Source organism: Notolabrus celidotus, chromosome 18 (genome assembly GCF_009762535.1).
Source record: "Notolabrus celidotus isolate fNotCel1 chromosome 18, fNotCel1.pri, whole genome shotgun sequence".
In the NCBI taxonomy this organism is placed as follows: domain Eukaryota; kingdom Metazoa; phylum Chordata; class Actinopteri; order Labriformes; family Labridae; genus Notolabrus; species Notolabrus celidotus.
Window position 1 is genome coordinate 12,606,780 of NC_048289.1, and position 24,477 is coordinate 12,631,256.

Consider the following 24,477-nt stretch of genomic DNA (forward strand, 5'->3'; position numbering starts at 1 on the left):
TGAAAAAACAGTGCTTCATTTTCAGTCAATGAATCTACTCTCTAAAATGCCACATGTAAAAACTGGAGGAGCACAAAATGATTGAAAATGGAAAAGAGAAACAGTAAGATCAAGACTATGTATAAATGCTTTTACTTCTTTGCTGATCTTCCTCTGCGGGTTTTTGGCTGTGTCTCAGCAACAACACTTTCCCCCTTGCTTGTGGACTCGGCTTCATCAGCAACGTCAGCAACGTCAGCAACGTCAGCAACGTCAGCAACGTCAGCGACTTTTGCTCCTCTCCTGGCTCTCTTGACAGGCGGGGCTTTGACAGCTGTTTCTGAGAGATCCTCCTCTTCAGGTTTGTTTTCATCCTTTGATTCGCTTTCAGCAGCAACTGGGTCTGCAAGTTTTGGCCTCCTAACGCGTGCTGCCTTTACAGGTGTAACTTTTGAAATCTCGATGACTTCAAGGTCTTGTTTCCATTTCACAGATCTTTTAGAAACCTTGGTGTCTTCCACAGTTTCCTGCTTGCTGGTCTCCTTGTCATCTTCTGTTGTGGGCTTTGCTGCTACTCGTCTCCCCCTTTTGGCTGGCTCCACAGAAACAGACTCTGAAACCATGACTGAAGCTTCTGTGTTGGTCTCTTCCTGGGAAGCAGCTGCTCCTCGCCTGCCTCTCTTGGCTGGAACGGCCTGTGAGACTTCACTTTTCACTGTCGTTTTCTGCGCCCTTCCTCTGCTTGGTTTGATGACCGGAGCCTCTGGCTCAGCGTTATCCATCTCTTCAGCCACTGGTTTCTCTTCAGCCACTGGTTTCTCCTCAGGTTTTTCCTCTGGTACAACAGCAGCAACTTCAGCCTCTTCAGTTACTTGTTTACCTCTCCTTCCACGTTTTGGTTTTTCTGTTGTGCTGACAGAAGGGATCTCTTCTTCAGTCTCCATATCTTGTTTTGCTTTTCTTCCTCCTCTCCTGGGTTTTGCAGCAGCTTTTGGTTGCTCATTGATTGTGACTGGTTCCTCGACAACTGGAGCTTCAACTATGTCTGGGACGACAGTTTCCACAGGTTGGACTTCCTTGGGGTCTTCAGGGTTTTGTTCTGCTCTCCTGGTTCTCTTAACTTTATTAACCGGCTCCTGGCTTTCAGAAATCTCAGCTGAAGTTGACGTATCATCACTCACGTGCTTCTCTTCTTCCTGTTTGGCATTTCTTCCCCTCTTAGCCCGGACTGGAGGCTGAGCTGGCTGTTTGGTCTCAACTGTGATGACAGTGTCTTCTGCCTCAGCTTTTTGTTTAACCATATCAGGTCTGATCTTCCTCCCTCTTTTGGGTTTTTCAACAGTAGGGACAGACTTTTGAGGTTCATCCTCTGCTGCTAGCTGCTCCTCAGTGGGAACTTCGTTTGTCTGTGGTTCTGGCTGCTCAACGGGTGTTACTTTAGCTTTTCTTCCTCTGACAGGCTTCACTGCAGCTTCTTCGGTTGGTGGTACGTAATCTTGTTCCTCTTGGAGGGTATCTTTTACAGAAGCCTGCTCAGTCACAGATTCCGTGGAAATCTCAGTCACCGGCATTGTTTCGACAGATTTCTCTGGCACCAGCTCAGGTTGGTCATCAGAGGTGCTTTCTTGAGACTTTGCATTTCTGCCTCTTGTTGTTTGTCTACTGACAACTGGCATGGAAGCTTCAATTTTCCTTCCTCTTCTTCCTCCTCTGACTGGAGCAGAGATGGCGGGTTCTTCAGGTTGTTCGGTTGCCTCTTGAGTCAGCTCAACTTTAGATTCAACAGTTTTTGCCCTCCTGCCACGAACAGGTTTCTTCTGAACGACAGCTGCATCCTCTTCCGTGTCAGGTAGACTCTCAGAAACAGGGGCCTCAGCATCTGATGGCTGCTCACTGCAGACCTTGCTGATTTCTTGAATATCTGCAGAAATAAAAAGGAAAGGGAAAGTTTTTAATCAAAATTGTATAAACATCCAAGAATAATACTTCAGCAAAAATATTTGTAATAACTAATGGAACTCCCTGTTTATTTGAGACAAGTGTGTCTGAGTTCTCTTCAAACCAATATCATGATATAGTTAAAATATAGAAACAAATACAAACCTTTTTCCACATCAGTCTGGGGAACATCTTGACTGGGAGTGCAGGTTGCATCTTGCTGCTCTGGCACAGCTTGTTCAGGTTGTTTAGCTTTCCTCCCTCGCTTTGGCTTCACCACTGCTTTCTCCACAGGTGCTGCACTGACATTTTCCTCCTGGTCCACCTCAGGTGGAGGACTTGGTACAGCCTCTGGCACAATTTCTGTTTCAGTTGTGACCTCATTGACATTTTCAGGTTGATCATCAGAAGCCTTCTTGGCATTTCTTCCTCTTTTAGGCTTAGTAGCAACCTCAGAAGGCAGAGGCTCACTCTTCTCCACTGTGCTTTCTGCGGTCTTTGCGTTTCTGCCTCTTGTTGCTTGTCTCACAGTGGGTGCTGCAGTAACTTCAGTTTTCTTCCCTCTTCTTCCTCTGACTGGAGCAGGGATGACAGGCTCTTCACTTTGTTCTGCTGTTTCTTGTTTGTCCACAGTTGCTTTGGTTTCCACAGTTTTTACTCTTCTGCCTCGAACAGGTTTCTTCTCCACGACAAGATCCACTGCAGTTGTTTCCATTTCAGTGACGCTGCTAGTTGCTTCCTCCACTTCTGGTACACTCTCAGTCACTGGTGGCTGGGGTTCAGGTTCTTCTGCAGTTGTTTCCATTTCAGTGACGCTGCTAGTTGCTTCCTCCACTTCTGGTACACTATCAATCACTGGTGCCTGGGGTTCAGGATCTTCTGCTGTCTTTTCCATTTTGGTGACGCTGCAAGTTACCTCTTCAACTTCAGGTACAATCTCGGTCACTTGTGCTTGGGGTTCAGGTTCTTCTGCGGCTGCTTCTGTTTCTGTGACGCTGCAAGTTGCTTCCTCCATTTCTTGTACACTCTCGGTCACTGGTGCTTGGGGTTCAGGTTCCTCTGCTGTCTTTTCCATGTTGATGACGCTGCAAGTTGCTTCCTCTACTTCAGGTACACTCTCTGTCACAGGTGCTTGGGGTTCAGGATCTTCTGCAGTCTTTTCCATTTTGGTGACGCTGCAAGTTTCTTCCTCTACTTCAGCTACATTCTCGGTCAGTGGTTCCTCGGGTTCAGGTTCTTCTGCTGTCTTTTCCATGTTGATGACGCTGCAAGTTGCTTCCTCTACTTCAGGTACACTCTCGATTACAGGCGCTTGTGGTTCAGGATCTTCTGCGGTCTCTTCCATTTCTGTGACGTTCTGTGCAGCCTCTAGTTCTGGTTGTTCTTCAGACTGTGTCTCATCAACTGTGTCTTCTGTGGGTTGTTCCTCAGCTTGAGTCTCTTCTAGAGCTGCTTCAGAAACATCCTCTTTGGCATCTGATGTTTCTTTGTTAGCATTACCACTCAGTGCCTCCTCTGATAGGTCCTCAATGACAACGTCCTTTACATCAGCTTCTAAAATTACCTGCTCAGTGACCTGATCCTCCATGACCTCCTGAACTCCCTCACATCCCACGTCTTCAACTGGTTCTGCGGTCTCTGTAAGTTCCTCAACAACATCCACGGCCTCTCGAGCGTTGGGAGTTTCCAGAAGTTTTACTTTGAGGTCTTCAAGAGGTTCAGCCTCCTGTTGTGGGGTCTGCATGATCCTCTTAACACCAGATAGGCACTCTGGCTGTTCAGCCTTCTGCTTTGGAGTCTTCAGAATCTTCCCCCTCAGATCCTCGATGGGCTCGGCTTTCTGTTTTGGGGTCCTCATGATTCTCTTCACGCCGGTGAGACACTCCTGTTGTTCCAGCTTCTGTTTGGGGGTTTTCAGGAGTCTTCCTCTCAGGTCCTCAATGGGTTCAAACTTCTGCTTCGGCGTCTTCATGACTCTCTTCACTCCAGTGAGGCAATCTAGTAATTCTGGCTTCTGTTTGGGAGTTGATACAGAGGTGGTCTTTGCATCTACGCACTCCTGTTCACTGGAGCCATCAGGATGAGTCTCCATGGCAGGTATGTCACTGCTGAAGCTCGATTCTTCATCTCCATCCAGGAGGCGTTTGACTGCCTCGCTGTTGTACTGTCTGTCTTTGACTGTGGACGACCCACTGAGAGGAGACACCATCATTTCCCCTGTAAAAGAAAAAAAAAGGGTGTCACATTTCAGTAGTTTGATAGTTTCATTACAAAACTACATTTCACAAACCTTTGTGGAATTCTAGCTTTAGGGTCACAGTTTTTACCTGGCTCCTCTGGTGTGTTCAGCACTGATGGTTCTACAAGAGGAGTTTCCAGACCTCCCATTGGTGTCTTAGTTGCGCTGCTTTCACTTATCACAGATTTCCGCTTCCTCTCATTTACAGGAGTTTTAAACATCTCAGAAACTCCTACAAATAGACACAAAAAAGGAGTGAGTACTTATCTCTTAGTCCACTATGCATCAATAAGAATGAGTGTTGCTGCTTTTGGTAATAAAAAGGGGAAATTACCGCTCAAGTCCTCATCCATTTTCATGTTCTTTTTCAGGAGAGCAATGTTGGTGACCACTCGTGGTGCAGCTCCGGTTGGTTGAACCAACTTTTGTCTCTGAGCTCTGCTAAGTACGATGGTGACAGGTGAACACGCGTGTCCGGTGCTGACATGGCCGGGGAGAGCTCTGGCAGGCGTCTGAGAGATTGAGAAAGTGATGGTCATCAGAGATTTAAGCATATTACAGATATTTTGATGCCCACTTTGGGAACACAGCTATTGTTTTTTTTTCTTCAGATAAGTGATTAAAATGTAATGTCCTTAACATGAGGCTGGCTTCAGAAGAACCCTCCCACCATTAAACTACTTAAAAACAATATTGACTGTTCGCAGTATGCAAAAAATAACTATTGCTCTTCGCCTTCAAAAATGAGAAGGGGGATACACTCTGGGAAAAATGGGATTGCTATAACCACAAAGACTCTTAACTTTTTCTGTCTGAATGCCTTTGTTGTGTACTGTACCTATCTATAATACTTAAGTTTCACTTTATTTTTTACTGGTTGTAATGTAATGTGCTAGTCCTCACTTGTTCAATGTTATATGTTCACATAAAAGAAAAATAAAAATGAAAGTTAAATATATTTTTTTAAATGTAATGTCCTTTGTTTTATGTAAGGTCTAACAAATAAAATATTTGATATGAAATGTACTTGGTCTTGTTTTATTACCTGTGGTTTGGACATAGCTGCCTTTTTCTGTGTTTTCCTGATGACTGCTCTTTTGGTTGGAGCAACCACTTGGGGCTTAGGTTGTCCAAATTTCACCATGTCTGCCCAGGAGCTTTTGGCTAAAAGTTGAGAAAAAATAAATTATTAAATCAAGTAATAAAAAATAACTGTCACCCTCATCATTGTCATCATGAAACCTGTGAATAAATACAACAATAACATGCCAGCTTTGACACTGCTTATGTCTAATAAAAAGATTGTTAATTTAAATGATTTCTGGTTCAGACATACCTTTCAGAGATGCCCTTGAAATGCCACTTCTTCTGGCCATAATCTTTACAGCACTCTTGGTCAACTTTGGAGTCTTCCGTGAGATGCTCTGTCTCTTCAGGGGTTGCTTAGGGGTCACTTCGGCAGCAGCCTCTTCTACGACCGGAGACGGTGTGCTAATAAGGGACACAGAGAAGCGCCCCTGCACTGTGGGGGTGTGTCGAGCACTCTTGGGAGTTTTCATTTTATCAGTAGATGGAGACTTTGATTTTGGAGTTGCAGCTTTAGGAGAAGGGGATCTGGATTTAGGGGATCCCTTTGCTGGGGTCGCTGCTTTTGGAGAAGCAGATTTGGATTTGGGAGAGGCTTTTGCAGGTGTTGCTGCCTTGGGAGAGGACAACTTGGTTTTAGGGGATGCCTTTGCTGGAGTTGCTGCTTTTGGAGAAGGAGATCTGGACTTGGGTGATTTCTTTTCAGATGTAGGAGTCTTGGGAGATGCACTCTTGGCACTCGGTGACCTTTTAGGTGATGGAGTTTTCTTTTTTGCAGGACTTTCCTCTTGATCAAACTCCTAGAGGAGAAACAAGACACATTTGACGATAAATTCTGTGATGGGGAATGATGACACCATTAGGTCACTACTTGAGGCAGAATCCTCCACTAAAGTCTTACCTTCAGCAGGCCAATGACTGATGCTCGCCTAAGAAGAGACTGTTTGGGCTTCAAAACACTCAAGCTTCTCCGTGGATCGGCTCCTTTGCGTAGTGGAGAGTCTGGAGGAAGTCGTTTGTCAAATAACTCAGGGCTCAGGTGACCTCCAAAGGACACACGTTTCCTCTTCATTTTTTGCTTCGGCAGGTCAGCTGGAAGATCTCCACTTTTGCGTTTTTTGGACTTCACTTTAATGAACAGAGAAAATGAATGAGCATCACCACAGGAAAAGACATCTTTAACATGGTTTAGTAAGTACTGCTTTACAGTTAACAATGAGACACACAAAAAAAACAAGTAGTACCTTTTTCAGCTGTCCCAGAGTTTCCTGGGGATGCCTTTTTAGTACTCTCTGCTTTAGGAGAAGTGGCCTCCTTGCTCCTCCTTCTCATAGGGGACTTGGGAGAACCAGAGCAGGTCTGCTCAGTGATGTCTCCTACAGTGAACCTCTGGGGTGGTGTACGGATTCTCTTTTGAGGTGAGGTTCTCTCAGAATTTTCCGCTTCAGGTCCAGGTGTTGCTACTGGAGGAGTCTTCAAGGACCTCCGCTGCTTCTTGACAGACTTTGGGGTCTCACTGGTTACATTTTCGGTCTCCATTTTAACCTCATCAGCTGCAGGAGGGACCTTAGCTTCATCCTTTACAGGAGTGCTCTTCTCTCCTGTGGAAATGACATCACATTTCCTGACTGAAGCAGGTTTTGGAGTGCAAAACCTTGAAGTCGGTGTTTGAAGAAGACTGGCTGAAGACTTCCGAGGAGTCTTCACATCCAAAGATTTTTTGATCATTTGATACAGGTCGTTGAAAGGGGAGGCCGTCTTGCTCTCATCCAACTTTGATTCCACCTCCATGGTTTTCTCCAGGGAACGCTGGATGTTGTCATGGTTGGTTCCATCTTTAAGATGAGGGTCTACAGGGGAGCAAAAACCCATAAATGTCAGACCAGAAGAATCAAATTGCTATTAGCGAGGTAGATTGGATTGGGCATAGTGAGTTAAAGCACTGTTGCATCATTTCAAGAAAATGAGTCTTACAGTATGTTTGCTGAATATAAGTCGTATAGTTTAATGTACAAAGTTAGAGTGTTGACTGCTGTACATGTGATCCTCTCATTAATTAAAAATTGATTTCATTATATGTGATAACCTTAAATGACCTGGAAGAACAAACTGTTCACTGTGCAGCATTATCTTTAAAACCGCATCACATAGTCTCACCTGTGGACACCTCAGAGATCCTCTTCTCTCCTTTCTCAGAGGTGACAGAGTCTCCCACTTGCTGGTCTTGAAGAACCTGAGCAAAGGACATTTTCTTTAATACATTTATAAAACAATCTAATCCAGAAGGGATGTGGGTACATTCAAAATATTACAAAGGCAGGAATGTTGTGATAATTGAGTAAATTACTTTGAAGGTCTCAGATTTCCCACCCGTGGAAGACCGCTTCTTTGGTGTGGGTGCAGGTGGGTACTCGAACCTAAGATATTTGGGGGAAAAAAAATGTAAGTGTGATTATTCATGTCATCAAAAGGCTTGTGTGAAAAATGGGACTACAAATGCTCTGTACAAATGCTCCATTTCATATACAAGAGTAGAAGCTTGAACTCAAAGTAACTTTTATATTATAAGACAAATCTATAAATGTCTTTCTTCACACTGACCTGAAAGAACGATCAATAACAGTTATCACATCTCCATGTTTCAAACGCTCAGATTGCTGCAGTGCTTCTCCGTTGACACGAGTTGGATTCACTGAGCTCAGATTTGTCAATATGACCTGGGAAAGACAAACATAAATCATATTAGGTGCAATCCAGATAGCTCAAGGGCAGGGTACAAAGAGAGCTGGGCTCATTGTTAGAATTGGCTCAAGTGAATTACAAAATCATGCTAGGGGTGGAATTTGTTTCAGGAACTATATGATTAACCCTGTCATGTTTCAAAGAATATAACTTTGAATTCATGAAATGCAATAAGTCCCCATACTCCCATTTATCCATGTTGAGTTCAAACACTGTGACCGCTTTATATGGTCATGTTAAGTACGAGTTACCTCTTTATTCTCATTCAGGTCAATTCTGCAGTGCTCCTTGGAGACTTGAGGAAGCTGAATACGAATGTCACAGTCGGGCTTCCTGTAAGATCACAAACAAATATCAACATATGAGACCCCGTGCCATGTGACATGTTAGGTCACAATTTTTAACATGTAGGAGGAGCTTGTTTACAACCACTGAATGAGCTGTGCACAATTAGTGAACATGTGAAGAGTAACAAGTCAGTTGTGTTTGGTGATAGTCAGTGGTGGACAGTAAAAAAGTAAATTTACTTAAGTACATGTTTTGAGTATCTGTACTTTACTTGAGTTTTAATTTTATGGATTACTTATTACTTTTACTCCACTACATTTGAAATACAAATATACTTTTTACTCGACTACATTTTTATCAATGCTCTAGTTACTCACTACTTTTTCTTTGAAGTCAACTCATGAGTTTTCTTTTCTTTCCTGTACCTGTGTTTGGTTTGTCTAAATGGTGTAGCCTTACGTCGGTTGAGCGTAGAGTAAATGCAGATCAAACGTTATTCAGATCAGTCTGAGCACCGTGGTCAAATTTGAGCCCACGTTTGAGGTTTTTGAAATAAAGAATGATTCGTGTTGTTGTAAATCTCTGATCTGTTTACCACACAAACTTTATCACAGCCTACAAAACATTACCATCTAACCTGAGAAAGCATGTGGAAGTCTGTAGATAACAAACTTGTTTTATTCCAGATGAACTTTTTAAAGTTGTCTGTGCTTGTAGTAACTTAGTTTATATTTCATGGTATACTTTTTAGATATCAAATCATGTTTTCTAGATAAACAGAACGTAGCAGAAAGTACACCCATGCATTCTTGACTGCACTCATGCTTTGTGAAATACATTTTGAGATATTTTAGAAAGTATTTTGAATTCTTAAGTATTTATAAAAAGCAAGAACTCCACTGCTTTAAAGTCAAGTCATAATTTGACAGAGAAACTATCACTTGTATTGGATAAATATTTGACCTTGAGGATCTATTCTTTGACTTAAGTAATGAAGACATGTACTTTGTCCACAACTCATGTTAGTACAAGAGCAGACATGCATTAAAGACTGACGTCAGCAGGAGATGGTCCGCCTCCAAATCAGAATGGTTTTTATGGCAGCTCATAAAACCTGGGACATAGTAAATAACATCACAAACACAACTTATGTTTGTGTGTTGGTTTTTGTTTCCCAAAGATATGTTTTTTTAGATAAAAACTAGTCCAGTAACTAGTAAACAATGGAGAAGCAGGATATTTCTTCTGAAACAGTAACATGGCAAAACATCAATTACATTTTTTTTTTTTTTTAAATCTCACCTTCCAAATAAGCATGTTGCAGTGAGAGGAAACTCAGTCCCATCTCCTCCACTCCTCTTAATCACGACTACTTTCCCATGTAAAGGCATTTTTTAACGTTACCTAGAACATTAAAGAAAGCAAGTGTCAAAACTGGACAGAAGGCAGAGCTTTGAGTAACAAACAAAAACATTTATTAAGAATGATAAATAGACTACAGACAAACATTTTAATTACTTATAATCACATTATACATATGATTCCGAAAAAAAGCAACAAATACAAGTCAATTTGTGTGGGTTTTTTAAAGAAAGTATTACTAAGCTTCGCAATTGTAAATACAAGTGTGACCAAGCTACACAAGGTACAATGTGTATTCATTAATTTACTGAAACGATGAAGTTAGTTTTGTGTTCGGTAATGTTAAAGAAACTACACTTTGAGGGAATCCTCGTTACAGCTCAGACCACGTTGCTGTTCGTTTACACTGCCGTCAATTCTACCTCAGCCCACGTGTAGTTTTGTTGCGATTAAAACGTTGTAATCCTAACAACAGACACACAATTGACATTAACATAAAAACTACACTGACACAACAACACAACTTTAACTGTGAATGTGTCCGCTAAGGGATCAAGAGCTCGACGTGTTCATAGTTCAAAGATGATGAGCAGAAAAAAGACATTATGTGAGCGTTGTAGATTTATCCTCACCTGGAAGTCCCTTCAAAGATTCGTCGACTTCTGGCAATCCATAAACATAAATCTGGACGTGGCGAAGACAGATTTTCAGATCAGACTAAACGTTCAATCGACATCTTACCTTACCCTACAATGTACATCGAAGGACGGCTAACGGAAGCTAACTTTAACAACCGACAAATGTAGCCTGTCGTGTGTATCGCCGTAGTATCCCTCCGCTGTAACAAGGAGACACTCATGTAAAATGACAACTGTACATATTCTTATGTTTTACTGCATATTATTTTTGTCATGTGCGTGTCACTGTCATTTTGAATGATTCATTTTGTACTTCGAATTATTTAAAACTTCCACCCGGATAGGGGGACTACTTTGTTTACAAATTTGGCGGAGGAATCTCACGTCGGTAAAGGGAAGCTGATTTAAAAAATGTTTGAAATTCCGCGCGAAGGATTGTGATTGGTTGAAAGGTCACAATGCCCCGCCCTCTCAGCTAGAGGGCGGGGTTACACGTTTGACAGCATTTCTACAGTCCGGCTGAACCTATACAGTCTATGGGCTGAACTTAAACAACCTTCAGTGAATCTTAGAATATGCCATAATTGCATACAAATTATGGCAAGGTTGCTGACTAGTGGCTAGAGAAAATAGCATCGTTTTAGCCACTATTATTCTACTCTGTTTATAAAAGATGCCTTTTAATAGAAGTTTTAATAATTTATTGCACAAAAGTAACTGATGCAATCAATACAGCTATAAGTGCAATATTTTAAATACTGTGAAATAACTATGTGTTCAGATTCCAGGGATCACGTTTAATTAATTAATTAATTAATTAACTTTGTTTATGAGGAACATAATTGGAGAAAATGTATCATAAACATTATTACTTGGGAGCATTATTATTTTAACTCCAGTGTTTCCTCATTAAAATATCATGAGAGCGTTTCCTCAGTTCGTTCAGCAACTTCTTTTTTATTTTTTATTAATTTATTTAATTTTTATTGTTTTTATTACTATTGTTGCATATATTGTGTTGTTAACCTTAGGATTGTGGGGTGGGTTTGGGGTCGGGGGTGGGGCTGGGGCTGGGGCTGGGATCTTTTTCTTAATTTATTCTGTTTTAGGTTGTTTTTATGTACAGCACTTTGTGTTACAATGTCATTGTATGAAAAGCGCTTTATAAATAAAGTTTGATGGATCGATTGATTGATTGATTGATTGATTGATTGATTGATTGATTGATTGATTGATTGATTGATTGGGTGCGTTTCATTTGCTATGTAGCTAAAGTATGCCCTTTTGGTCCTCCTGAACTGGTCTTTCTGTCCACAGCATCAGAATCAAACATGGTTACATTTTTTTGCTCCAAACATCTGGACTAAACTCCCAGGAAATGAAAGGTGTGATGAAACTCTCAGTTCTTTTAATCCAAGGTTAAAAGATAAGATAAGATAATACTTTATTGATTCCCAGGGTGGAAATTCAGTTGTTGCAGCAACACAGACATGAGCACAAATCGAGAATAAGTTTGAATAGGTAAAAAGTAAGAAAAAGAAAAATAGATACATAAAGATAAGAAAACAAATATATGGAATATACAAATTGAAATAGTTATAATTACAGGCAGTAGGCAAATATTATTGCGACAGGTTGACATGATGAGATTATTGTTTGGTTATGACAGATTGTAAGCAACATAAATAAATAAATAAATATATATATGGGAATGTAAATGGGAACTAACACTAGCTACAGTTTTCTTAGATTATTTTAGCAAATTAATACTTAATTAATGGAATACCTATTTTTTTTATTGCACAACACTGCACAAAAAACAACATATTGTATTTCAACCCTCTGCTTTTGATATGCATGGATTTTTAATGGCTTGTTTTAATTACTTTTAAATGTTCTTTTTGAATTTTTAAATGTTCTCTTTAAATGTGTTTTTCTCACCTTTGTAATGATTCTTTGAATTTCTTGTGTCAAGCACTTTGAATTACCTTGTTGCCAAAATATAGACTTTGCCTTTATCAATAGGTTTGTTAAAAATATTCCTACTATGTCCACATCTTTGACACATTTTAAAGTTATATTTTTTTGGCCTTTTTGCCTTTATTTGATAGGATAGTAAAGAGAGACAGGAAATGTGGGGAGCAGAGAGCGGGGGTGGACATGCAGGAGATGGTCGACCAGCCCGGAATCGAACCGGCAACCCCTGCGACGAGGACTATAGCCTCTATATGTGGGGCGCTTAGACCGCTAGGCCACCAGCACCCCACATCTTTGACACATTTTGATCTTAAAATAAGTCTGCTCAGACAAAATGGGACTACAAAAGGTTAACTCCTAATAATCTTTTCTACAATATGATGCTGGATTTAGTGTCAATGTATAAATATTGTGTTTCTTTATCTTTTAAAGGGAAAAAAAATGCCATAATCATGTGTCACCTAGTTCTAAATGTCCATTATAATGAGAAAGTCACACATAGATTCTCCTGCTGTTGATTACAACTATTTGATCTTGGTGTTATCTTGTCTTGACACAATCTTGATCTGTGAGCATTTTCACAATACATCATTTAAAAATACATCTTATAAAATGAATCAAGAGAACGGTGACATTTAGGCTAAATAGTGTGTAGATGAATCTCACAAAGCAATCTGAAAATCTAGACTTTGCATGTTTGGGATTTATTAAGTTTGTGTTGAAAGAAATTTCCTTCAACAAATTATTATCTCTAGCTTGCTGTTGTTGTTACTTGGAGCTTAGCTGCTACAAGTAACATTACAGGATAATGGAAACTGCTTAAGGAAACAAACATTTGGTCAACTCAATCTTTAGTTTACAGTGCTACAAGTTTTGATAGAATTAGCCGTCAAAACACTAGTCAAACAAGACCAGGTAGCTGTATTTAACCTGAGAGGAATGATCTGTGAATACCTATTTTACTACTAATCAATTCATCTTTTAAGGAGGAAGAATGTGGAATCTCTCAGTTTGAGTTATAAAGGTTAACACTGTTATTAAGATTCTTGGATCTGGTTTTGTGTAATATCTGATGGCAGTTTGCAGCACTTCATTTCAATATACAAAATGACAAGTGAGCCCCTTTAGCAATCTGATGAATGTTTAGCTTTTCCAACAGTACAAGAAAAAGGGGAATCAAGGCCTTTTGATTTTCTCTCAGCATTTTCATCTTAGCATGATGCATGAAAATCTAACCCCTGAGGGAAAGAGTGAAAAGAATGACACGTGAACAACACAAACACATTTCATAATTATTAAATGTTGGTTTTATTTTTGATCTTTTTTTGTTGTTTTCTTTTTTTTTCCAAAGTTGCTTGATAATCTTGACAAAAAATTGCAACATATTCCATACTTCTCAAACTGACGCTGTGTCTGTTGCTATTCCAGATTAGCGGTGGAGGGAAAAGTTGTGCGCTGTTCTGGACAGGTGAAGTCCTACTGTAAAAATGATGAAAAGCAGCTTTGACCGTACAAATAAAAATGAACACATGAAGAACGACTCAGAGAGACTCCACACTGGCATTCTATGTCGTAACGTTTGCAGAGGGGGGTGGGGGGGGTGGGGGGGGGTCAGGTTCGAGGTCTCTCTTGCACAAGTCCTGGTCTGCCAGGTTTGACAAAAAAAAAAAAAATGAAGTGACTGGAGAAAAACTCAGGGGCTCAGTAGCAGAATTGTGTGTGTGTTTGTGCATCCGTGTCAGGAGGGGTAAGGAGGTGCAGCACAGAACAAATACAAAGAACAGGCCAAGCACACAAAATGATTCCTTCCTGAGACATTGGCGTGTGTACAGTAACGATGGTTTTAGATGACATGTGTTAGCGGTGAAGGCGTTTTGGCGTAAAAGTGAGTCACAGGGTGTGAGGTTTGCTCTGGAGTCAGCAGAAAAGTCACATACTTGTTTCTACCACAGGTTTCTGGGGGATCTGTGCGGGTTTGGTTGACCAACATCACATTTGGGACCTTCACTTGTCTGACTACCGACGAAGCACAGAGGTCTCTACATTCTAGTCCTTTCTCGTCCAGTACAGATTATGAATCCATTCAGAGATGACAGAGATTCTCTCGTGTTTAATACAGTGCGTATGTACACCATTCTTCACATTTTAACTCTTTGAAGCAGAGCTGTTTCTGCTCACTTGACACCTGGCATCCAGCTCACCATTATTCACCATCTCTTTCTGCTACATGGCCAAAAAAAGCTATGCCCCGACTGGAGTGCTACTTTGTTATCTACGGTTTGAAAAACAGGTTTTTTAAAAGTGAACAGAGAGAAGGGGGAAAAAGTTGAAATTGTTTGTGACAGCCACATCCTGAACAGCCAGTGATTGGTTAAGAGTCTGTCCAGTATTTAGTAGGACACAAAACATGAAAGACCTTCCTTCAGTAAAATGTGCTCAAAAATGTCTTTGCTTGCATCACAAACCTATAAACAAAACACGTAAAAGGTATTCTTAAAAAAAATAATAATCAGGTGAAGCCTAAAACTCTTCATAGTTTTAAAGAAATGAATACAGCTTATATACACAAACTCAAAGGCTACTTAAAATACACCTTAATAATGAATCTTCATTAATTTGATTTCTTGAAAGGACCTGTGACCATATCATACAACCAAGTTCATACAATCATTTTTTTTCCATTCTCTTGGAAGCAAAAAAAAAGAAAGAAAAGGAAAACAAATCCAACCTGGAATAGTCGGTGATATTCATTGCGACTTGTTTTCTGTGCACGTTTGTGTGTGTGTTGTCTGTGTGTGTTTGTTTGCATGTGTAGACTGGAGAGAAACATCTTTTGCGTTCATGTTAATTAGAATAATGTACAAATGTGATAAAACTGAAACGTCTCTCTTGATACTCTCAATGTGTATGAAAAGATTGAAACAGTGAAGGAGTACAACAAGTTCTAATTTCAGAAAACACGTCCTCAAGTCGGCCTGTCGTTCCCCTCCGGACATGTCAATCACAATAGTTCCTTAACTTTTTCTATATATATTTATATATCTTTTTGTACGAAATCTGTTGTTTTTTTTAAGTTGGAAAAAGAGAAAAGACCCGCAGTCTGTGAGGAGGAGGGTCTTCGTTTTTTTCGAGTCTCAAGCTTGCAGTCTGCCTCGAAGTTCAACAAAAAAAAGTGTCTGGTGTTCGTCAAGTCAGTCTGTATGAGTCTGTCCTTGTTCATACATCCATCCCACGATGCTCCACCCGCTCTTGCTTCCATTCAAAACCGGTCTCCGTTGCATCCAGATTGGTTTCCATGAGATTTTTGGAGGAGAGGAGAGGAGCAGTGGAGGGGGGGAGGAGGGGGAGGAGGAGTCATCAGCAGTGTTTTCCGTGTGGTCTCTCAAAGGTCTCCCCTGTCCTGCCCCGGCCTCGCCTCCCCTCACATCAGGACAGAGCTCCAGAGTGAGGAGAAGCAGATCAGGAGATGGGGTTGGTGTCGTAGGAGAGGAGGAGGACGTTGCCTCTTTCCTGTGTTTAGCAGTCAGGTTCAAGCCCCCACCCAACTCCTTCACCCTCCTCCTATTTAGAACGTCAAGGAAGGAGGCAACGAGCATCGTGAGGGGAAAACTAAAAACAGAGGCCGTTGCTACTACGGCGATTGTGTGGCTGGACTGCTTTGGGCGGAGCTAGGGGACAGGCTGGGGCTGCAGCTGCCAGGTGGGGCGCCGCTGGGCCGACCGCCCGCTGCCCCGCTTTCCAGACCTTCTGAGTTCTCCAGCATCTCCTGGATGAGAGGCGGCATGGAGCCGGGGATCTCCATCTTCAGGGTGATGACACGCTCAGCTCCTGCAGAGAGGAGGGAAGACACCAAAGTTATTTTAAGAACTATGATATGTTAATTTTTCTCCTTTTTAATCTGATATGAGATTATGATATAGAGAATTTATGAATAGTAAGATGCAACACTAAGAAAAAAAACACTAGAGTGGAGTGCAGACCTTTAGCACTGATGCTTCTCAGATCTGTGATTTTCATGAGCATCTTGGGGAACATGTGCGGTTTGTGGGGCCTCCTCCTCCGTACGTAGATCTTCAGAGCTTCCAGGAGAGGCTCCTGCAGGACGTCCACCTTCTCCGCCTGTTCCAAGTCCTGACGATCTGTAAAGACATTAAGTATAGAAATGAGTGTCAGTAACCACAGTTGGCCACTAGATGGTGCTTTAAGAAAAAGAATAACAGCCACTCTGCTGCTTTTCCATCGATGGACAGAGACACACTCTCGGTCATGGCTTCAACTGAATTTAAAGAGTCTTTCATTGAAAGTTTAAAGGGATTTTTAGGCTGTCACATTCAAATGAAATGTTTGATAAGTTCATTGACGTTTTTTCTTTACCTCCACACAGCAAACAGATTGCGCTGAGCAGCCCTGTCTCTGCATCATCCATCTCCAGGGGGAGGAGCTGGTTGGCAAAGGCAAAAACCAGGTCTGTGAGGGGGCCGAAGCCAGCGTTGTGCATCTGGGTTCTGTTTAATGTGAGTCCATCTGAGAAAGTCATGGTGTCCTGCTCTGGCGTGTAGCGCGTACAGATCCTGAGTATCTAGAGACAACAGAGTGGAGCGGGGTTATGGAGTGTTTCAAAGCGTAAAGTCACATCTCTACGTCTTTATAAAATGACTGGGTTAACGTGCAGCAGAAGTTTATGGATTAGAAACAGCAGGTTGTTCTCACCAGGATGTCTAGACAGGCAGCTTTGAGCAGAGTGATCTGGTCGGCGATGGTGAGCGTCGTGAAGCCAGGCAGCTGCTTAGCAAACTCCACCGTTTTAATGATGCACTTGGTGGAGAGTTCACTGAACTTATCCCATAGGTCTACGTCCAAAGATACACGTCGTTCTGAGCTGTTAGTCTGGAGGAGACAGAAGTGAGGGAAATGTTAAATATTTTTTGACTAATTCAGATGAAAAAATGACAAATCAGGACACCAATCGCCATGCTGCTGACCGTAGTGTATTTGCCCAGCTGGCAGAGCGAGGGGAACGTTTCCTGGTGCGCCTTGCGAACCCTGTCGATCATCTGCTCCGTGTCGGGACTCAGCACGTAGCTCTCCGTGCACTCCTGCTTCTTCTCATCCTTTTTCTTCTTGTTCCGGTCATTCCTCACTGCTGCGGGGAGGAAAAGGAGAGGTGCAAAGAGGATTAGTATGTGTGACAGAAACTTTTGGATTAAGTAACAAACTTCAGCTCCTGGCAGGCTTAATGTCTGAGCTTTCATTACTTTAAATAGAGCAGTTTCAGCTTCACTGAGAAACTTTTACATAATTGATGAAGTTATTACATTTTTGGACTGAAAACCACATTTTCGTAGCCTTCATCAGCCAATTTATTCTGTGCAAACTGCTTGAAGTGCTGCAACTTTCCAACCTATAAATCCCATACAAACACTACCACAAGGTAAACTTGGATCAAGATCAAAGGCGGAGTCCACAGCAGGAGAGGATGCTCCTTCGGCAGCAAACAGCAGCTGCAGCATCACTTCTCTTATCTTTAGCTATAAGATAAATGTAGTGAGACAGCTCTATCCAAGGAGGGAGGGGTAAGAAAAACCTTGAAATAATCCAATGCGTTTCCCTCTGGGCGATCAGGCTCAGAATAGTGTGCTCACCCCAAATGACAAAAAACACTAGGCGGGGTGTTTAGCATTGGAATCCCATTACAGACTTCATCCATTTCTCCAGGCCCATCCAGAGCGAGGAGCAGTTTAGCTATGACTGCGATGTGTGTGTGTGTGTGTGTGTGTGTGTGTGTGTGTGTGTGTGTGTGTGTGTGTGTGTGTGTGTGTGTGTGTGTATGTGAGTGTTGAGGGTGGGGGTGGATTGGGTGAGACGTGGTGCCAGTTGATAAATAGTGGTGGTGGATGGAGCTATCCATAAGGCTGACAAATTGCCACAGCTTTCATTAGAGGTCCCGGCTAATCTAATAACATAATATGACAAATATCCTGCCTCTAATGGTTTTAAAAGGGCTCCGGCTGCTCAGCCCTTAGCAGGAAAAAATACCTTCCAGCATTCTCTCTCTCTTTCCAGTATCTCTCTTCCTCTCTTTATGGGTTAAACAACACACTCTCTTTCCTGTCCTCCCATTTCACACCACCTCCCCCCTTTTCAAAATCTGATTCCTTGTGCTTCAAATCATCCCACTTTTCTAAACTCATCTCTATCACTCCTCCAATCTCCACTTCCCCTCCAGGTACCTGAATTTCCCAGAGCCGCTGACCCAAGATCAGATTTTCCCTGTTTTAATCCTAACCTTGACCATTAAGGGTGAAAGCACACAGGCTGATGGGAGATCAGTGTATGTGACAGAGGGGGCATGGCCTGGGGCCAGGGAGGGATGCACCGCTCGGTGCTGCTGCTCATCCATCAGCCTGCAGACAGGCCTCCCCGCCTGGAAGAACATGAAGGGGAGGAGGAAGGAGGGGGCTGGAAGTCTGATGCCGCACCGTGTTATTGCTGAGCACGGATCGCCACAACAAGAAATGAAGACGCCCCCGCTGTGCAGGAAGAGCACAGTGATACATTATACGCTGTGTTTATTAGTAACCATGTGGCTGTCTGGTGTGGTCACCAAAACACGTGTGGACATGTAGTAGGAAGAAGTGAAGGGATGTATCAAACATAATATAATCACCTGCACAAATAAACCCAGAGGATATGACCCCTCAGTCTAAGAAGAGGAACATGTCTATATTTTGCTTGTCAGTGCTCTTGACTCCAGGGTTTTCCACAGGGGGCTTGAGAAACTAATTTTGGTATTTGAATTGTGTCTTTAAACCTGGACATTCGTTAACTAAGTAAACTAACTGTCTACTATCATTGAGAGACTAGTCATGTCATTAAGCTCAAAGATATTTTGCGGGCAAAGTACTGTATTTGGTCTAAGAGATGTTAAGATATCATATTTTTCTTCTCTAACCAGTACTGAAACCTGAACTTGAGTACTGGCAGATACAGGAGACCAATGGGTTCCTGGTGCTGTACGAACATATACAAAATGTTTTTGGAAAAACATTGAGTGTTGACTTTTTTACTAGCTTTAAATAACATTGCATTCTCTGCTAGCAACACACTGTTTATGTTTGTTATCGTTCACCCTGAATTGATTTTACTTCAGTTGATTTTTCAGGTGCTAAAGAGAGTCATGGTTCTCAGAGCTCCTCGACTTTGGAAAATCCTCCCTGAAGAGATAAGGCAAGCAGAGTCAGTAACATCTTTTAAATCTCTTCTTAAAACCCATTTTTACAGACTAGCTTTTATGTGACTTTATCTTTCTAACCGCTTTTACTTCTTTTTTATTATTAATTTTAGTTTTTATCAAACTAATTAATTGTCTTAAATTTTATTTGATTATTTATTGTTTTAATTTATTATTTTTTTTTTTCTTTTATTATTTGAATGTTCTTAATTCATCCTTTGCATTTTTTCCAATTTTACCAATGCGATGTCGTCCTTTTACTCGGGAAACCTCTTTTATTGCCCTTTTAATGCTTTTATTTACTTCTCCATTTTTATTTATTTATTCATTTTTTTATCTATTTACCCTGAAAAACCTCTCAACAATTATTTACTGGTCCATTGTCACACCACTCCATACTGTGAAATTGACGTGTATTCCCTTTAACCTCTTGCGTTGCATTTTGTTTTGCATTGATCACATTTTCTCCTTCCTGTCTGTCAAATTGTTTACTCTGCTATTGAACTACGCTTTGTTTGTCAAAGCACTTTGTAAACATTTGTTTTTAAAGGTGCTATATAAATAAAGTTATTATAATTATGAGCTGTGGCTCATTGGTAGATTGGGATGTCCGTCAATCAGAAGGTTGGCAGTTCGATCCCAGCTTCCATATGCAGACGTGTCTTTTGTCAGGACAGTGTACCCTAATTAGTGTGTGTGTGTGTGTGTGTGTGTGAATGAGATTAGTTTACACTGGTCCTTTACTTTAGCATCATCTGCCCCAGTGTTTGAATGTGGTGTGAATTGTTAAATGATACAGGTTGTGTAAAAGCACCCTGAGTTGTTGGACAGACTAGAAACATGCTATATAAGTAGTCCATTTACCACTGACTGGCATACTAGATAATTCTGAATACCACATTTCAAGAAGTGCTGCCTACCTAACATTTGAAGTGAGATGTTGCTGCCTCAATTTTTGTTAGGCTGCATCCTGTTAATGTAATTTTGGCTTTACTGTGTCAGCAAGAGATTTCATTCTGATCTCTTTATTATCTGTTGTCTCGTGAAGTCTGTCCTATATTTATTCTAGTTGTATATGTGGTTATTCCTTGTGATACAGACAGTTCTTGTGCTGTGTATTAATAGTTTTGGCTTCCAAAATTAAAAATAAAATATAAAAAAAACCCACTATAATTGACAGTTTATTATGAATTACAGAAACCATGCGAGTGAAAACAAGCAAAACAGCAAAATGCCTCCTCTTCCATTCACTTTTACGAGGTCATTAGGACTTATTTAGTAAAGTAACGGCCCACATAAAAACATAGTTAGGAGTGAAAGATTCTGAGGCCGGACCTGTTTGTGGCTCTGACTGGGAATCTGCATCCTGTTGGCCTTGATGGGGGGGATGGGGGGGTCGTAGGGCTGCAACACAGTCGATGTCCAATTAATTCACAAATAAAACTGGGGCATCCCTTGCGCCCGGACATTACCCACGTTGACAAATTGGCAGCACAATCATAAGCCGCACAACACAATTTAATGAAGTCATTAAAGAACTATTAGGCACGACTGGCGATCTGTCATGGCGAATTGCCACATGCAATAACTGGGTGGAGGGAGGTGGGGAGGGGAGGGGGCTGTAAGCGAAGGAGGGAAAATGAAAGAAATACTGCCTTGGTTTTTTTTATTATGTGTGTGTGTGTGTGTGTGTGTGTGTGTGTGTGTGTGTGTGTGTGTGTGTGTGTGTGTATGTGTTGGATGTTGGTGTGCGTTTTCACTTCAAGCAATGCATCTTTCAAAATGCATTATGAGAAGCAGAATGCTAATGGGGGAACTTGCATCCTGGATTGTTTGCGGTTACGTGTTCATCGCATAAAAATGATTTACAAGAGACAGTGTGTAACGTGTACAGAATACAGTGACAGCATGCAGATATACACAAATACACACACACAAACACACATGTACCATACACACACATATACACACACATACACACACATACACACACATACATACACATACACACACACACATACACACACATACATACACATACACACACACACACACATACATACACACACACACACGCACACTCATCACTCAATCATTCCCCCTCACAGTGGATTTCAGCTGCAGTGTGCAGTTAATAGACATTTTCTGCTGGTGCGTGCCTGGCTGTGTATTTGTTGTGTATTTGTGTGTGCGTATGTCCCTCTGTGTGTGCGTGTGCGTGTGCGCGTACAAGACAGAGCGAGGTGGGCAGACAGGGATAATTCGTGTGAGGAAAATTAAAGCACTGGCAGCTCGTCCATCACACAGATTAAATTCAATGGAAAGATAAAAATGTCAATGTTCCCCCTGCTCCCGCCGCTCGCAGCGCAGAGCAGACGACGACAGTGATGAAACTTTCTCCTCTCTCTCTCTCTCTCTTTCTCTCTCTCTCTCTCTCTCCTTCTTCTCTTACTCTCTCTCTGTCCTCTAGTACCCCCCCCCCCAACCTGCTCTCTCAACTCCACGTTTTCATTCCCCCTCACACTGAGTTCAATACTCTTTTTTCCCCTCTCGCAGCCTTCATCTTTCTCTCCTCCTCCTGCCTTTGTGGCTGATGTTATCCTCCCCCTGCGCTGTTCTCCATCATTCTTTGCTTCATCTTATTTTACTTTTATTACTTTTTTCTATCGCTGAATAACACCTTCCTTGAGGAACATGTGAGTGATAGCTTTGTGACTCGGGCTAAAAACAGGGGAGGGAGGGGGGAGATGAAGGAGGGGGAGGTAGAGTTGTATGGAAGCTGGTCTGAGCTCGAAAACATAAATTCAGTTACAAAGATTGTGTAACCGAGACAAATGATGCGAAAAGGACTCAGGGTGGACAGATGTTATTGGTGGGAGTGGAATTGCTGAGCTGAAATGTGCTCTAAATATGGCATCATATTTAAAAATATCTATACTTACTATAAGATGCTTAATCATGGAGTGATTCTTTATCTTTTTGGAGTTTGTCCCGTTAAAACACGGCAGCAGGCTTGAGACATTTTGATTAGATTTACTGTTTTTTAGCATTTCTACAGACAATATTTCTACAGACACTCAAAGACAAAAGTAGATGTTTTATTTTTCAGATGGAGCAAAAAAGAATCGTGAATGTTTAATTCTCTGTTTCTTCTCACATTTTCTTATCTCCCAGCCTCATTTAGGTCCCGACACTCATACTGTGAACCTCTGTGCCACAGTCCAGGCAACTTGAGTTCACATAGACCAAACTCCCTTACAGAAGTCAACTTTTAACCTCCTTCATAAGCTGAAATAAAGCCAATCATAACCATTTTAAGTACGAGTTATGTTACATTAACCTTTATTTCTGCCACATCTTTTGGTCATTTAAAGCACACGCTGTTAGGTTGATGTTAATTTGGCACATCGCTTACAGGCGTTTCCCTCATAACCCCCTGACTCGCTCCAAACACACCCTCCCTCCTTCTGACGCCGTCTTGCGTGGCATCACCACCTGGCAGCAGGCCTGGCACTGTCGTCTGGAGCTGTCTGCTGGCAGACACAAGGTCACCCAGACGTCCCCCCCAGCCCGAGCAGGGGGTCCACCTTCTGTGTAAATGTGTGTGTGTATGTGTGACAGGGAGTGTATGGAGTTTAAGTGGAGCTGTCCGACTGTATTCATGTTAAAGAGTTTTTATTCATTCGTACCAGTTTGTGTTTGTCACCTTGCGTGTGCATAATTTTGGTGTGCGCAGGAAATTATGCACAAGCTTGCATTTATATGTGCGTGCTCTGGTGCCTGTGTGCGTGAGAGGCAGAGAGACCCCCTGCAGGCCCCAGATGGCCAGTCTCTCCTCCCTCACCAGCACAGACCAGTGTCACCAGCCAAAGTCACTGCTGAGGACACAAGACAAGCAATCTGCACCCTTTTGCAAAAAGTGATCAAAACCTGGGAATCACTTCTAAACATAAATCCAAAAGAAGATAGGTCGCAATTTATCACAAAATGAAACATGCAGCCTCCGCTCCTTTCAGGATGACACATTTCAGCTGTTTTCACTTGTGCAGTTCAACATCTTCACCACTAGATGGCACTCCAACTCCAGTCTATTCCCCTGTTGTGTGCCTGTGCGTCTGTGTGTGAAAGAGCAGGCTGCTGTGATCCCTCTAACCATGATTAATGGCCCCATTCAAAGGTAAGGAGCTCAGAGGATAACTTCTTTTACTGTAAGCCACAGTGCTGCGGCACAGGGAGCGCTCTCCTGCTCTCACAGTAGCGGAGAGATGAGGTAAATAGCTCGGGGAAGACAGGAGGCAGAGAGGGACCAAGCTGTCTGCATGCGAGTTTAAACAGGTGTGTGTGTCTGTGAGAGGAAGAGAGGTGCTACACTTTGTGTCTGCACTTCCTCTTTTTGAGTATTTATAAGTATTCATGTCCCACACACACACTCTGCCGGTGTGTAAACTGATAGAGAGTGAGTGTAACAAAGTGTGTCATGTGATCGGGCTGAGGTAAAAACCCTGCTGGCCTGTGAGCTCTCTGCGGTCACACCTCTTCCAATTACTTTATCAAGTCTGGCTGCCTGCATGAATGTGTGTGTGAGTGTGTGTGTTCACACAGCCCCCGGGGTGCGATGATGGGAGCAGACGCCTGCTCTTTCACTCTCGGCAGGTGAGAACATATTCATCACAGAGGCTTGCCAAGCCTGGCGACACCCAGACTGTTATTGCCAGTCTGCATCACTGCTAACCTTTCTGGCTTCTGCAGACAGATTCTCTTCCTTTAAAATCGTACATTTAGGAGCACTTCAGATTAAGAGCTTTAAATTTGCTCATAAATATGACAAAATCAAATGAATAATAAATCAAGTCCAACATTTCCTGCCAGAGCTAAACATGTGGTTGACTAATAGTGTCAGTAGTGGAACAAATGTCAACAAAAGCTGCGGCTTTAGACTCCCTGCAGTGCTAACAATCATGCTAACCCCTCTGGGATTAAAAAACCACGATGAGATC

The 24,477-nt window shown here is 42.0% G+C and overlaps 2 protein-coding genes across 9 annotated transcripts in view; both read right to left on the reverse strand.

Annotated features, from left to right (window-relative positions):
• Positions 1–116: 116 nt before the first annotated feature.
• On the reverse strand, positions 117–10,689 carry mki67 (marker of proliferation Ki-67). The gene is made up of 14 exons (XM_034707420.1): positions 10,267–10,689; positions 9,575–9,676; positions 8,236–8,317; positions 7,844–7,959; positions 7,590–7,659; positions 7,400–7,475; positions 6,487–7,092; positions 6,144–6,370; positions 5,493–6,042; positions 5,202–5,320; positions 4,491–4,668; positions 4,245–4,388; positions 2,083–4,134; positions 117–1,900 (listed from the first exon to the last, which is right to left on the reverse strand). The coding sequence occupies exons 2-14, from the start codon at positions 9,661–9,663 to the stop codon at positions 132–134; spliced, it is 6,078 nt and encodes a 2,025-aa protein (XP_034563311.1). The 5' UTR covers positions 9,664–9,676; positions 10,267–10,689; the 3' UTR covers positions 117–131.
• A 2,840-nt stretch (positions 10,690–13,529) lies between these two features.
• Positions 13,530–24,477, reverse strand: part of raraa (retinoic acid receptor, alpha a) — a 199,472-nt gene continuing 188,524 nt past the window's right edge. For 7 of the 8 annotated variants that reach the window (XM_034708566.1, XM_034708570.1, XM_034708563.1 and 4 more), the window contains 5 exons: positions 17,232–17,392; positions 16,960–17,136; positions 16,624–16,828; positions 16,230–16,388; positions 13,530–16,077 (listed from right to left, as the gene is read on the reverse strand). In XM_034708566.1, coding sequence (XP_034564457.1) covers positions 15,881–16,077; positions 16,230–16,388; positions 16,624–16,828; positions 16,960–17,136; positions 17,232–17,392 — 899 coding nt within the window. In that variant the 3' untranslated portion in view covers positions 13,530–15,880. The remainder of the gene's footprint in view (positions 16,078–16,229; positions 16,389–16,623; positions 16,829–16,959; positions 17,137–17,231; positions 17,393–24,477) is intronic. The other variant, XM_034708569.1, reaches the window with a different exon arrangement.

What these genes read in the sequence shown, in the direction of transcription:
- mki67 (XM_034707420.1), bottom strand. Translation starts at nt 9,663, where the DNA reads ATGCCTTTACATGGGAAAGTAGTCGTGATTAAGAGGAGTGGAGGAGAT. An exon ending in CTCTGGGACAGCTGAAAAAG is followed by an intron (nt 6,371 to 6,486) that starts GTACTACTTGTT and finishes TGTTCATTAAAG; the next exon opens with TGAAGTCCAAAAAACGCAAA. An exon ending in TTCAAGGGCATCTCTGAAAG is followed by an intron (nt 5,321 to 5,492) that starts GTATGTCTGAAC and finishes CTCAACTTTTAG; the next exon opens with CCAAAAGCTCCTGGGCAGAC.